At 39.0% G+C, this 16,108-nt stretch overlaps 1 protein-coding gene across 2 annotated transcripts in view; it reads right to left on the bottom strand.

Moving 5' to 3' along the window:
- Window positions 1–15,108, bottom strand: part of RBPMS2 (RNA binding protein, mRNA processing factor 2) — an 80,982-nt gene extending 65,874 nt beyond the window's left edge. The window contains exon 1 of one of the 2 annotated variants that reach the window (XM_033920537.1): window positions 14,608–15,108. In XM_033920537.1, the coding sequence (XP_033776428.1) occupies window positions 14,608–14,673 (66 nt within the window). In that variant the 5' untranslated portion in view covers window positions 14,674–15,108. The remainder of the gene's footprint in view (window positions 1–14,607) is intronic. The other variant, XM_033920536.1, reaches the window with a different exon arrangement.
- Window positions 15,109–16,108: the final 1,000 nt, after the last annotated feature.

Below are 16,108 nucleotides of genomic sequence, written 5' to 3'. Positions count from 1 at the left end.
ATGTTGCTTAATCCCCCTCTAAGTTAGAAGTCAACAAGCATATTAAAAAGCACTCATCAATACTGCAATTCTGTGTATAAACCAATATGGCAATTGCTGCCTCCTTTACTATCCAAAGGAGTTCCAGACAATTACACCAACCAATGCATTTTAGCATAATCTTAACTGGAGAAAGATGGGTGCATATTCCTCACCTGAGTAACCTGAAATCCAAACATTTCAGTAAGTCAAGATATTTAGCTGTGGCATTCTAAGTTTAAGAGCAATACATGGAATATAAGCTGCTAGTGAACTTGTCTATCTATTGTACAGGAGCAAATGAAAAAAGCTTTGCAACAACAAAAAAAACAAGACACATGAATAGAACAGGACCACCGAGTACCATTAGTAAGTCTCTTGGGTTTAGCTGTCACTTCTGATGTCACAAGAATCACATGGACTAACAGCTTTAGCCTGCAAGCAATTTCTGCATTTGCTAACTGAAGGCAATAAAAATAGCTTGTGGCATAAGCCTCAAATATCTTCACTAAACAGGACAGCAGAAGTGTATAGATTTTAAGAACTTTCTTAGATCTGCTTTCTATTCAGGCCAATTCACATCTAAGTAGAGTGTAATGTTATCAATCCCCATTGTTAAACTAATTTATATTCATCTTGGCCTTTAATATCTTTTGTTCTAATATCCAGATAAAGATTGTTAGGCATAGTCTGGATACACCCAAAACAGATTTGCTCTTAACAGAATATCAATGCCTCAAGTCTGTGTGCGCTTTGTAACCATAAGAGATAGATAGATAGGCTACAATCGAGGCTTGAACAAAGGATAGACACGAGACGACGACTGGTTTATAGAATTAGTGTGAAACTTATTTTCCCTGTCAAGGAAGCTCAATGCTTAAAGAACCAGTTTAAACAAAAAACTTCAACCAGACTGTTCCTGGAAGGCGTGTTTTGTTGGGTTTTTGGGGGGCAGTTTTCAACCAACTATAGATAATGAGTGGAATATAAAATAGTAAATAGTAATACACTTGGGTTTATGAATATTTTGGACAAATTTGTTAAGATTGGCAGCATTTTACTATCTCATAAAAAAAAAAAAAAAAAAAAGACAAAATGAGTAGAAATTGTTTCCCTGGTGGGCAGACACTATGTGGCCAGAGCACCACGCTTCAAAATAAAGCCAGTGACAAGGAGGAAATCTGCATATTCAGTGGTTCAGCAAGGACCAGAGTTTAAAAAATAAATTCCTTCTAGGCACTGACATGTGCCAAATAAGGAATCTGAATCTTCCTCAATAAACTGGCCCTTAGTAGAGAAGCAGAAAATAAAAAGCAAGTGGGGGAAGGATCAGGCTGTTTATATGTGGATTTCCCAGCGGCAAACCAGACCATTTTATCTATTTCCACATATGATTTAGTTCACATCACAAGCCTAGAGTATCTCATATTGGCACCATCTACTGGAGATTACTAATATACCCCTGAAGAAGGCTCTTTCCCAAGCCGAAACATACTGTGTTGAGTCCAATGAAAGAGGACAAAGGATTCTCCAAATTGACCTATATTTATATATGTACTTGTTTTAATAGCATGGGTATGTTTAATAAAGCACAATTCTAAAGGCTGACATGTACATTCTCTTCCCTACTTGCTTTTGTTTGATATGTGGGGTTGCGTTTTCCTTTTTGTTGTGAAATATTGGTGCGGACCTTAGTAGAGAAGCCCCAGTCCTCTCAGCAAGAGAGAAAAAGAAAAAAAAAGAAGGAGGTACACAGACAAGCAACCGAGTCAGATCCATACCAAGACCTGGGAAGGCCATGCTGACAATCAAAATTACTGGAAATGGGTGCCTTGTATATAGACCTTACCAAGTACTTATGACTTGGATTGAGCACTTTTACAGAGAGGATACTGGGCTTAGTGGACCTTTGATCTGATTCAGATGGTTATTCTTATGGTTCTCATATGTTCCAGGCAATCCATGATTTGTCATTTGATAGTACAAAGGTATTAACTGATCTAGATGAAGTAGGTTTGTAGCCCCTAGTGACCCCTCCATCCACAACAAATTGACATTAAAAAAGGACTCCCAAAGTGCCCCTCAAAATATGAAAGAGTAAGAACATGGCAGATTAGCCAATTATGTTTGGAACAAGAGTATAAAGCCAGAGTAAGGGGGCAGCAAAACAAGCAGAGGCCTCAAATATTGCTATTGGTGCGATTCCCCCAAGATCCAATTTTAATAACCACTTTATTCATCTGCTCCACCTTCTGTTAACTGCTCAGTTTCTCCAAAGATCCTGCAGCTTAACATACTGAAGCCAAGTTCCATTTGATATAGCATTTCAGTAAAACACAAGTTATGTTTGTCGTCGAGTCCCCTGCAACTGATTCATTACATGGTAGATAGTGAAATGTTTGATTAAAACTGAAACGGAATGAAAAAAAAGTGAAGATTTATGAGAACCAGTGACAATATATTTGAATACCTGCCAGTAAGGATGGCATCGCTGAGGCCCTAAAGAAATATTTTTTTTTTGAACTTGGATGAACCAGTAGGGATATTATATAAAAGCTTGAATATACTGCTTTAAATATTTTTATGCGAGTTGCTTGTCTTAGTAACTTTTAAAGCTCTACATACAAAGCAACCACCATACTTAACGTTACCATTCCATATGCAGCTACATGTTTTGCACTCTTGTCTTATGTAAATGTGTTATGCTGTAGTTTGTTTTTTTTTGTTTGTTTTTTTTAGTTTTTCTCCTGATCAAATATGGTATTCTGATGGTCCTATTTCCATATTTTTACTACACAGCTTTGTTTTATCCCAGACCTGCCATCTATGAACTTACACTAAAGGTTTGGTTTCATTTTTAGGTATTTGCATTATCATGTTTTGTTTGGTATATGTATTTATTTATTTATTTACATGATTGGCCTCTGGTATTCATTTATTTGTATGGCTTTTTAAAAAAAATTTACATTTTTAATTTTTATAAGATGTGTTTTGTTGCGTTATGTTCAGTAACCCCTGATGCAGGCGTTCCCCAGACACCAAAACAGTGCTGTGTCGGGTCCACAGCTTCTGCTTGTGTCCTTTTGTGACAAATAAGTTGGTTTTCCATCAGTGATCTTCAGTGAAGTGTTCATTGTCCGTTCCAACTTCCTTTTGTACTGTTTTATACCTGTGGGTTCTCTGTCCTGTTGGACTTTTTGGTGTTTACCATTCCATATGCACCATCTCGTTCACTGGATTCTAATAGACTGGTCCTTCCACCTCCCAGACTAGCTTACTCATGACACTGCTTATTTTATATCTCTATTTCTTTGAAATAATCTTCCCTCTTACATATATACAGTGCAGAACTCATTCCCTAGATTTAAATCTCTCAAAAAGCATACTGCTAAAAAGCCATCAATGTTTTGCTGGATTGAAGATTTGATATTTTGGGTTGAATCACTTGCTGGAAGTCTGCAGCTACAGTTAGTTATCGTTTTATTGTAACTTTTCATTTAAAATATTTAGTGCGATTGTTTTAGTTTTAGTATAATTGTGCAATTGTTTAGTTTTAGTATAATTGGCACTTGTGTGCAAATAGATGGTCTTAAAAGAATGCTTAAAATTCAGCTTTTTGCTGCCTAATTAAATTGGCATTTTAATTAGATTGTGAGGGTTATGCAGTGACATTTAATGTTTTATTGTAATGTTATGTTTTTTGTAAACTAGCTAGGGTTAGGCAGTGTATAAATTTTATAAGACATGCATACACTTTAAATCATTTATTGTAAGCCAGTGTCCTTTAGCATGCAGCTTCATGGATACAGTGTGCTGGGGGGAGGGGTAATTGCTATCATTTAGTTCTGGGGGCAAACAAAAGTGATTCCCCATTCTTGTTCATGGCCATCCTCCAGGCCCAAAATTCGAACACCTGCCCACACTTTTCACACTACCCACAGGCGATACACTACAGCTCGAGTTCTCATGCAAGGTCCTTGGTATCACTATCGATTCCACTCTCTCCCTCAATGACCACCTCAACTCCTTGACAAAATCATGCTTTTTCAGCCTTCACATGCTGAGGAAAACTAGATCCTACTTCAGCCAACAACACTTTGCCATCCTTGTCCAATCCCATCATCCTCTCCAAACTAGATTACTGCAACGCCATCTACTTAAATCTATCAAAAAAAGTATTCTAAGACTCCAGCTAATCCAGAATACTGCAGCCAAACTGATCTTCTCAAAACGCAAGTCTGACCATGCCTCCCCACTCCTTGCCAAACTTCATTGGCTCCCAATAATCTCCAGAATCCATTTCAAATGTTCCTGCCTGGCTTTCAAGATCATTCACAGAATCCTGCCTCCTCTTATCCCACTGTCTTTCAACTCCTCCAGTCCCGACTCCTCCAGAACTGCTCAAAGGCTTAAACTAGCCTTCCCCTCTCCACGCGGCATCCACTATTCAGGCAAACTGGGAAAATCACTTCTCTTCAAAATCACAGGTCTTTGGAACTACCTCACCACCCCGCTGCGGAACCTGAGCTCCCTTCAGTTATTCCACAAACTGAAAACCTGGCTTTTCAGCAAATTGTAACTATCCTTCCCCCCTTTCTCTCCCCCCTTCTACACATAAATTCATGTAATCCTTTTTCTTCTTCTCTACCCACTATTTTAAGTTCTTGTAAACCGTGTCGAGCTCCATTCTCATGGAAATGATGCGGTATATAAACTTAAGGTTTAGATTAGATTAGATTCATAGAAGGAAAAAGAAAAGTACCCAAGAGAATAGATGCACACTTCTGTTTAATCATATAGTATGACTATGCAAAATAAAGTTGACGGAAGCTATGGGGCTGGATGAAATACAATTCAGATAGAGGAAGCTCAGGCGATGCTGGCTGATCCTCTTTAAACAGTGGTCCCCAACCCTGTCCTGGAAGACCACCAGGCCAATCAGGTTTTCAGGATGGCCCTAATGAATATGCATGGAACAGATTTGCATGCCTGTCACTTCCATTATATGCAAATTTCTCATGCATATTCATTAGGGCCATCCTGAAAACCTGATTGGCCTGGTGATCTTCCAGGACAGGGTTGGGGACCACTGCTCTTAAGGATGTGTTTGATAGATCTTGGAAACCAGGTTTCATGACACTGAAGAGCCGATATGGTCCTCTTCAAAGGTGGAAAAAGAAGAGATTGGAAAAGTACAGGTCAGTAAGTCACGTGGCCTTAGAAGGTGCAAAAGGCAGATTCTGGCAAACAAGTCTGTGTGCAGCAGACTCGAAACTTCTAAGTTTCTCCAAGCAAGTCTGCTTGCGAGGCTGTCCTCATCCAGGCTCTGTGGATGACGTCACCCATATGTGAGAATAGGCTGCCTGCTTGTCCTGGGATAATAAAACGGTTAGGGCTCTTCAGCTTAGAAAAGAGACGGCTGATGGGAAGAGATGATTGAAGTCTACAAAATCCTGAGTGGAATAGAACGGGTACAAGTGGATTGATTTTTCACACTGTCAAGAATTACAAATACTAACAATTTACCCTCACCCTCCCCCCTCACAATCAAACTTGTAAATTTAAGGGAAAAAATAATAAAATGTCATCTAATCGGTACAATACTTTGTAAATGGCTCCCACACATCCTGAAATTTCCTGAAATAAAAATCGCGCTGTATTGCAATAAATCTTTCCATTTTATAAGCATGACATAATGATTGGGTGGGAGATAAGAGCATATTATTTGTACCATTGATGATTATTAAGTGTTATATTTATTGTTAATTTGTTTGGATATATTGTTACTTATTGTAAATTTGAAAATAAAGAATTAAAAAAAAAAAAAAAAAGAATTACAAATACTAGGGGGGGGGACATTCAAGTTACAGGGAAATACTTTTTCACTCAGAGAATAGTTAAGCTCTGGAACATGTTGCCAGAGAATGAGGTAAGAGCGGATAGCGTAGCTGGTTTTAAGAAAGGTTTGGACAAGTTCCTGGAGGAAAAGTCCATAGTCTGTTATTGAGAAAGACACCGGTGGAAGCCACTGCTTGCCCTGTATCGGTAGCATGGAATATTGCTACACCTTGGGTTTTGGCCAGGTACTAGTGACCTCGATTGGCCACCGTGAAAACGGGGTACTGGGTTTGGACCATTGGTCTGACCCTGTAAGGCTATTCTATGTTCTCTCTGCGAGTCACTGGTAAGGCCTCACTTGACAGTGTTTAGTTTTGGGGATTCTCTAAGGCTATAAAGATTGAACCTGGCAAGAGGAAAGTTGACCAAAATGCTTTACCTTGAAGCAGAGAAAGGGACAAGAAGATTTAAATACTTGAAATGTATATAAACAAGAATGTTTTCCCAAATATGGGGAAACTGAGGAGGTAAACTTAACACCACCACCTTTTCTGTGAAAAAAGTATTTCCTGAATGACTGGGAATAGCCTCCCAGTAGCAGTGGTAGGGACAAAAAAAAAAAAGCACTGTGAAGAAAATGGTCTTCATAAACAGTTTATTGTGAAATCGTCTCCACAGGTAACGATGCGTAAAATTGAGAAATCCAAAATCTTACACAGTATCAATTCTGTGGTGTGGACCTGACAGATTGTTTTTCAGTACAAGACAACCTTCTTTTGGTGTCTGTACAGGTTAAACCACAAGGTGTAAAACTGCCAAAAGCATCCAAAATACTGTGTTGAAAGCTGAACAGTGGGCGCTGTCCAAGTCTTAGCAAAGGCCATTGTCTTCACTGTGACATTTTGTTTTTTTGATTGCTCCCTTTCGACTGTAGAACTATTTGGTGATTTTTTTTCTGTTTACCGTGATAGGGACCAAAACAGAATACTAACTTTGCTCCCCAAATCAGTTCTGGCTACATCAGTGCAGGAGCTGCTGAGTGGCACCAGTGCAGCCTTATCCATATTCAAAGCAGTTTTACAAAAATTAAACTGGCAAGTTTATAGTTAAACAAAGGGGAAGGAACTCAAGACAAAAACATGATGTAGACAGACAAGACGGAGACTAATTGGAAGAGGAAAAGGGGAAAGAACTACAATATTTGAATAGTAAAGAACGATTAAAGAACAAACAAAAAGGAGGGGGGAATCAAGAGAAACGGCCTGAAAGGCCAGACTAGTGTAAATGTTAATTCATAGGTTTTGAGTATTAAATCTATTGTGCACATGCTAAAATTAACACATTAATGAACCAATATACTCTGAAGTGTACATTCTTAAATCTACTTGGCAAAACCATGTCTGAAATGCTGCCCCAAAGATAGAAATGCCCTACTAGTTTTAGCACTTTGATTGGTAGCTCTAAGACAGGACTCATTTCCTTTGCTTCCAGGACCAGAGCTTTACTACAAATACAATAAAGCCACCCTCTTCTCAGCCTTAATGTTTTCTAGTCTTGCAATAGCCCAGAACCATCATCCTCTAGCCTAGCTGCAAGTATTTCATAATTGCCCTTATTTTCACTAGGATATGGCCATTATATGGCCTTCATACGTGCAACACAGCCCATCTACTAGTGCGCCCCCAACTTTAGAGTCTTCTTCTTCTAGCTGCCACCCATGTGCTATCAGCGAGAAGTAGTTTAAGCAGCTTTGCCAGCTGTGCCTGCAACCGATCATGGTATTTATAGACCAAGATCCCCCACCTACAAGAATGTGTCCTGAAAGCTACTTGGTAATTAGCTGTTGGTAATCAGGAGTGGAAACTATTGCCATCTCGACTACTCCAACTCCATGGTCGCTTATTTAGATAATTGAGTTGCTTGCCTGCTTCCTTTCTAGAAGAGACTTAGGGAGCAGCTTGGGAAAACATTTTCAAACACTTTAATCTGCACTGCAAGTAGCAGCGATAGTCTCTTCAGCTTACCACCATCTTCCTTTGAACCTTGCTGAATTTAAGTGCTTCATACTCCTCCCCCCCCAAAAAAAAAAATGTTCTTATTTGTTTGCCAAGCAGATTCTATTCATTCCATTTTCTTGGACATTTAGGTTAAACAAATATTTTTAAAGACATATGGGAGAAAGGAGGTCCTCATCTAGTAATGAATGCACATCATTAGTCAAGCAGACATGAGAAATGAACAAGAAAGACTCAAAAAAGGTAACTCATTAGCAGCTGTTGGTACTTAGAATAAACCCAGATTGGCTACTACCTGAACCATTGATTTGACAAAGCACAACATATATAGCCAAGAGCATGCAATGCAAGGTTATGAACTTCTAGAACAAGAGATTAATATTTAGATGTAATTCAAAATACCCTATCATAGGAAACACATCTAGGGAGAAAAAGGGACAAAGGAAGAAAGATACATTTTTTTATTACCTTTTGAAAGCAATACCTTATATTTATCCAAGATTTGCCCATTTCTAATCTGAATATACAAGTAATAAAAGCATTCCAATGACTGATTCACAGGAAGAGGGTAGGGGTTGGTTAGGTGAGAAACAGCAAGATGGATGGGCAATTTAAGAAAGTGATAAAGCAGCATAATTTTATAGTTTAGGTGATAGGGTAGAGGAACTTCCTGCCTGTAGCTGCCAATGGGGAGGCAAAAGACTATGAAAACACTGAATCATGTCTGAGGGGAGATATGATTGAGGTCTACAAAATCCTGAGTAGTGTAGAATGGGTACAAGTGGATTGATTTTTTACTGCATCAAGATTTACAAAGACTAGGGGACACTAAATTAGAGTAATATTTTTCAAACCAATAGGAGGAAATGTGTTTTCACTCAGAATAGTTAAGTTCTGGACCATGTTGCCAGAGGATGTGGTAAGAGCAGTTATTGTAGCCGGTTTAAAAAAAAAAAGGTTTGGACAACTTCCTGGAAGAAGTGCAGTCTGCTGTTGAGACATGGGAAAGTAGCATGGAATGCTGCTATTATTTGGGTTTTTACATTACATTAGGAATTTCTAATTCCGCCTATACCTTGCAGTTCAAGGCGGATTACAAAAGAGCTGACAAACATCTTCTTGCGCTGAGTGCCTTTGAGTGGAGGGAAGGCAAAAGGGTTTGGAGTTCTTCTTTGTCTTGAGGTGAGGATCTGGTTTAAGCGGTTGTTTAGGTAGAGGGGGCAGAGCCGTTTAATGCTTCGAATAATAGGCAGTAGAATTTGAATTGAATTCGTGCTTGCATAGGTAGCCAGTGAGAGTCTAAGAAGGCAGTTGTAATATGATCATATTTTCTCAGGGAGTAGATCAGTCTGAGGGTGGTGTTTTGTATAGTCTAAAGTTGTTTTATCATGTTGGCAGGACAAGGTAGATAGAGGGAATTGCAATAGTCCAGTAGACCTAAGACTAGGGATTGGACAATTGTGCTGGGTCGAAGAATTTTCTTTTTTATGTAGATTTCTCATAATAAAAAAAGCTTTCTGGGATGTCTTATTGATTTGGGACTGCATTGTTTTCAGGGGAAAACCACACGGATCACTTTACAATATATCCAACCCACAATAAGATAAAAGGGGATATTCTGGATAAAGAAATTTAAAAAAAAAGAAGAAGTTTACACACTAGTGTCAAGATTTATAACTGACTCAATGTATAATGTATAACTTCTACTTTATTCGAGACCGTTCATACGGCACCACAGTTTATAAATAGATCTCCCAAGTGATAAATAAATTAGGAGGTTGAAGTATCATCATAAAAGGCTGTAAACTTAGTACATAGACCCTCGTATGTTATTTCGGGTTCTTATAAAGTACCATATAATCATTTACTTCAAACCTCCGTCCCACCCTTAACTGTAAACTTTTGTATCCAACTCAGGTTAAGACTATTTTAAATTATTCTGTTTTCATACCAAGCAACAATAAATCTCAAAAACAAGAAAAAATAAAATGTAAAAAGTTGTCTGTATCCAACAATAAATAGAAGAAACAACACTTATCTCAATGGCCATTTGCCAGTGCCAACATTGGTTGGTATCTCAACCAATGTTGATTTCCAAAATGTTTTACAATGTCAGATTTGACATGTGAATCCTGTCAGATCTGGTGTTGGATAGCGAGTGTGAGCCAGGACCCAGAGAAAACATTTGTTTATACCATAGTGCTGGGGTTGGAGAGGGCAGAGTGGGGTGGGTAGAAAGACTACAACATAAACATGCCAGGGCACTTGGAAAAAAATGCTCAATTAGGCAGGAAAATCAGGAAGGGGAAAAAAGTAGGAATGGGGTAAGGTTGGGAAGAAGAGACTGGTCGTCATCCAATGCTTCCCTATCTCTTTTTAGTCACAAGTCCTTCCAGTGTGTACTGCTATATTCTACATCTAAATATGGCCTAGCTACTTGTGCCTATGACCTTCCAAACTTTGTTTTCTTTTACAGATATGGAAATGTGCCGAGCTGAGTACTCCCAATCATTTTGAAATGCTGACTTCCTATGGTTATGATCCCACTGTCTTTATATGTGCTCTGCAGTTAACAAAATTGGACTTTATACATGGTAGTTTTCAAAGTTATTCTGAAAAGTAGCATATTAAATTAACATGTCCAGTGAAGGGCTGAAACATGCTATGAGGAAGTCTAACTGGAAAACATGGAAATACTAAAGTTTCTTATTTAAAGTCCATTTGAGATTTGATGTGTTTTGAAATGCAATTTAAAAAGAATATATATATTTTCTAGGATAGGCAAGGCCAGTATTATCTAGTGAACATGATTTCTCCATTAACCATAAGTTATTTGAAACAAAAAACAGATGTAGCTTTCACCTACAGTATTACTTTCTCCTTATTGAATTTTTTGTACGACTCTACAGTTTAGATCCAAAAAGTCCACAAAACTAAAGAAAAAGGCTAGACAGTAATAAGATTTAAGTAGGAACAACGGTTAGAATCCACTGGACATATCCCAATTGCCAACAGCCAACAGAACCCAAGGCCCTTTACTAAGCTACAATAGAGATTTCTACCATGGCCCCGGGTGCTAAATTTTCCAATGCTCAAATTCTATAAGCATTTGGAGCTTTAAGTGCCTTGGGCTGCAGTAGAAACCTCTAGAACTGCTTAGTGGAGGGGACAAATGCCTGATAGAAAAAAAAGGAGGCTAACCTTTAAGTTTAGCAAGAAATGTAATAGCATGCCGAAGGATGGGGACCAAAAGTAAAAGCATAAAAATAAAGCTGGCTAACATGTAGACTTTAGATGAGTTAAAGGCTTTAAAGCAATGGTATCAAACTCTGTCGCTTTAACTATAAATGGCAATAATAATAATAATAATAAGCCAAAAGGAAAGATTTAAACTATAAAGATTTTTACCTCATGCAAAATTGTCATTTTTTTAATAAGACATGAACTATTTTTTTTCTGAGGCCCTCCAAGTACCTACAAATCCAAAATGTGGCCCTGTAAAGAGTTTGAGTTTGAGACCGCTGCTGTAAAGGGATCACCAAATTCTTATGCTGAAAGTAAAGTCTAGACCAGTGGTCCTCAAAACATGTCTTTGGGGACCTCAGCCAATCGGGTTTTCAGATATCCCTAATGAATATGCACAAGAGAAATTTGTGTATAAAGAGGTGGAAGGCATGCAAATCTGGCTCACGCAGATTAAGGATAGCCTTTAAACTAAACTAGTTGGGGGTCCCCCAAAGACAGGTTTGAGAACCACTTGTCTAGAATACATAGGTCAAGACTTAATGGATTCACAAAACTGTTTCGTATAGCACCAAGATCAAACAAAAACCCTAGACAGTGCTTGTTTACTATACCAATCATAGTAAATGGCACCATTCCTTGAAATCTCCTTTCAAAGCAAGTGCCCATGCAGCTAAAATTTTCTGGTAAAGGATAATCTCCAGCAAAGCAGGAAGTCATTCAAGTCTCTGCTGTAAAGAGCCTAATGGCCTAGATGAGGAATACCACTAGCTTAGCAGTTAAAATACCTAGGCTGTTGACTACTGAATGCAATCAACATCCACCCCCCACCCCCAAAGTGCTCCAATGTTGCTTTCTACTGTGACAACATGTTGAAAGTATCAGATCTAGTACTGAAAGACTAAACATGACCTTAAAAGCATGTTGAAAATTCTTCTGAATACATATTACAGGGACCAGCTTTTCAAGATATTGGATGAAAAAGCTTGAGAGAAAGGCAGACATTACACAAGAGGGCCCTCATTGCTACAATTTCTCTCCATTACTTTGGAGCTTTTAAATGTAGCATGGCTCTCCTAACAGATTGCTATTCCAGAGTTAGAAGTACTTAGGATAATCAGAGAAGCAACAGCGAGCCTAAATCTGGGAAGGTACATGTACACAGTTTAAAATATTGAAAAAAAAAAAGACAAGTTTAGTCAGTCTATTCATCCCACTGACTTTGTACACCCCATTTTGTCATACCATTTACCTCAACTATACTTGCCCCTTTAGCTAGGTACTAAGATGGTGTCCATACAATAAATACAATAAAACATTAGCATAATACCTTTTTTTAATATTTGTTTATAACTTTCAAATGTAAATAATCAAGTATAAACTTGTACAGAAAGCAAATTCAAGCACATTTATACAAGTACAAAAAGAATATTTTAAAGTAAAAGTACTCGTGCTTAAAAATTCAACTCAAGCCCTCATATTCATAGAATCCAAGACTTAACGCCAGATTTAACATAAAACATTAAGCCAAAAGACGACAACTTGACTTTTTTGGATATAGCACTAGCCTTTCAAGCAAGTAAGTAGCAGATCTGGTGGGGTAATTGTATTGATGGAATTATGTTGCCTTATGGTGCATTTCAAAAAGTAATGCAGTCTACACTGTTTGATAAATTTATTTCCTGAGGATACTACTACTAACTAAAACTCTTATTGAATATTTTAGGAAATTTATTGTATTTCAATTAGCTGTATTTTGTTGATTACTAACTAAAACTCTTATTGAATATTTTAGGAAATTTGCTGTATTTCAATTAGCTGTATTTTGTTGATTGTCCAGCCTTCTTCAGTGTAAACCACCTAGAAATTGTTTGATTATGGCAGTATAGAAGAATAAAGTTAGGTTGTAACTGAGCCCAGGAATGTCCCTTTACAATTCAATTTTCTTAGAGTTGGCTCTTGTCTCTTTTTCCTTTTCCAGTCTTGAAAGTGAAAGGAAAGTTGACAGCTGAAAGGGTTCAAAGAAAGCATACTTTTGTGATGAATATACTATGTTATTGTTTTAATGCATACTACTAAAGGTGTTTGGATTTGTGTTCTGCTGACATAGTATAAGAATATTCTTTCACACTGCCTATTATGGTGTTATCCGTGCTCTTCTGATACTTACATTTATTGCTGTATAGTGTGTTTATATTTCTGATGCTGTATTAGTCTAATTACTAGGATTCAATTTGCCATCTCCAAGTTCTCCATGTTCATTGTAAACATGCTTATTTAAGTGGTCATTTTGTTACTGTTATGCTGTTAAAAGAACGTAAAACTGTACACTGCCTTGTGTGACCTTCATAAAGACTGTTAATAAACCCCAATTTTTTTAAAAAAAGGTTACTGAAGTCGCTCCCTCCAAAAACTCATGGTTCTATTGGACAGCGCAAGGGACTGCAGCTCCACTATTTAAATACCCTATAAAGTTTGTACATGGACTATGGAGTGCCGCCCTGCCCAAATTCAGAGCAGCAAGCCAATAGGCCGTTAAGCTTAAGGCTCACTTAAGAGCCACTTAGAATGTATCTAGACATGTTACATTATTTGGAAAGAATTAAACACAAGTGTTTTTTTTTAATTCGACACCCACTTTTTCTGAAATACAAAGCCATTCCACTCCAAAATAGTTGGAAAGGAGACCACCAAAGTGAAAATAAAGACAAACTATTCTGACACTGAACTAAATATCAAAATTTGGGCCAGAAACCTAAACGAGCCATTAACTGGCGTTCAAGGCCATATTAGCAGTAAAGTCTGCATCGTTGTGTAGTAAACCGAGTTGGGCAAACAGCCAGCGGAAACCGGTCATCTCGCCCTTAGTAAGAGCCGAGCGCAGCCCATTCGTGACCCCAGAGGCACCTTGTGGAGCGGGAAAAAAAAATAAAATAAAATCCTAGAATGCTTTAAACTTCTATAAAGGACTGGGCAAGATTTCTTTTAGCTCATTCCTCAACACGAAAGTTAAAACTTACGACCTTAACAACACTCTTTTTGCATCCTAAACTTCAATAGCTCGGTTACCCCCAGTGTCAAAGGAACAAACGCCATCAAGAGACATCTCGGCCCACCATCAACCAGATAAACGTCTCGTGCCTCTTCGACGTGAACTCGAGTTTCTTTAATCTACAGCCTTTTCGTTCTAGAACTCGCAGGAATTTCCCCTCCCCCCCCCCCCCGTTCTAGAACTCGCAGTAACTGCCCCTTCCCCCCCCCCCCCAATAGATTAAAACCGGCGCCGAAAACCGAGTTCATTCTATCGCTTCAGCAGGAAGTAAGGCGAAAAAATGAGACCGAGAAAGAGGGGGGGGGACGCCACATCTCTTTTCCCAAATCTTTCACTTTCTCTTCCTTCATGAAGCTCGGACTTACCCCCCTCGTTTTGGACCCGGCCGCTCGGAAGCGACGCTGCAAGCCAGGCTCGGTTTGCGAGGCGCAAAGGACTCACCTCTTCCTCGCCGTTGCTGTGCTCAGGGTCTGGCTGCTGCTGCTGCTGCGGTTTGAGGTTGCTCATGGTGGGAAGTTCCACAGCTGCTTCGTCCACAGATTCCACAAGTTGGTTTGAAGGACTTTTTTTTTTCTCTCTCTTCAATTATTATTATTTTCTTTCTCTTGGTAGTGCTGCTTTAGAAAGTATTTTTGGCTTCCTTTTTTTTTTTGGGTCAAAGATATATTTTAGTAAGGGGGAGAAAAAAAAAAAAAAAAACTACCTTGGTGCTTAGCCGTGAAAAAGTTGAAAGAAGTGCCCCCAAGTGAAACTCCAAGAGGTTTACTTTCTTTTGTTTTTCTTTAGGGAGAAAGAGGAAAAAAAAAATAAGGAAAGGTGATTTAAGTGGACAAGGTGCGCTGTGAAGGTGAAAAGAGTGAGGGGGGGAGTGACGTTATATACCCTGCGCGTTCACATGTAGCCAACCGGTACTAGATATTTAACGAAGGGTGGGGGGGGGGGAACCGTGAAAATTAAGCAGTGGGAAAGCGGTTCCGAATAAAGCCCTGATTCGGTTTCTCCTCCTTTTCTATTCCATCATCAATTAAAGTTAAAAAAAAAAAAAAAGGCGGGGGAGGAGGGTAAGGCAGGAGAGCTGCCCTGATGCTAGAAATGGGACTCAGCTGGAATCAGCTCCAGCCCCCTCCCCACTGCATCACCGTCGCCCTGGGAAACCGCCCGGCCAATTACTCGCCAGCTGCAAACTTCCCCCCCCCCCCCCTTCTCTACGAAAACTTTTGCAACTTCGATGAACTTACATGATTGACCTTTTTTTTTTTTTTTTTTTTAAAGGGGGCGGGGATCTAGTTCAGTCTCTTAAAACAAGCGCATTTTTTTGGAAACGGTTCACCTCCCCGGGGGGATCAGGCTTTGTGGAAGGGATTCTTTTACGAGATAGCTCGTACTGGTTTTCTTTCCCGTTCCAAAAAAAAAAAAAATTAATGCTGAGAGCCTGTTCTCTGTAGTTTCAGGGATAATAGAAGTGGGAGGATCTGCATACAAATAGAAGCTTGAGAACAATTCTGCCCTTAAAATATTGTTTCGTTTGGGTCTGACCCTTGATCACGCGGAAGGGAAACCGCAACAGAGTCAACACAGCTGATTTCTATAGCATAACATGTTCCAAAATCGCAAACAGAACAATAAAAACAGGGTTCTCCATTTTATAAACCATCACCTGAGCTGTCAAGTTATTTAGTTCCAGGAGGAAGATTTATTTATTTTCTCTGCCCTAGTTTTGCATTTGCATCCCAAACCAGTTTCTGGTTCTACCCATTGAAATTACTGCTGAAAGTCTCATAATGGGGGGAGGGGGAGATTAGTGGTTAGGGCAATGGCCTTGGCGTCTAAGAGTGCCCAGTTCGGATCCCACCTGCTGTTCTTGTGCCTTATGGGCACGATTAGCTTTTGAGGCACTTGACACAGCAATATAGAACGCAGCTTGGAGGCGAGAACACGCCAT

This window comes from Geotrypetes seraphini, chromosome 14 (genome assembly GCF_902459505.1).
Source record: "Geotrypetes seraphini chromosome 14, aGeoSer1.1, whole genome shotgun sequence".
In the NCBI taxonomy this organism is placed as follows: Eukaryota; Metazoa; Chordata; class Amphibia; order Gymnophiona; family Dermophiidae; genus Geotrypetes; species Geotrypetes seraphini.
This window is presented reverse-complemented; position numbering and strand designations above follow the sequence as displayed.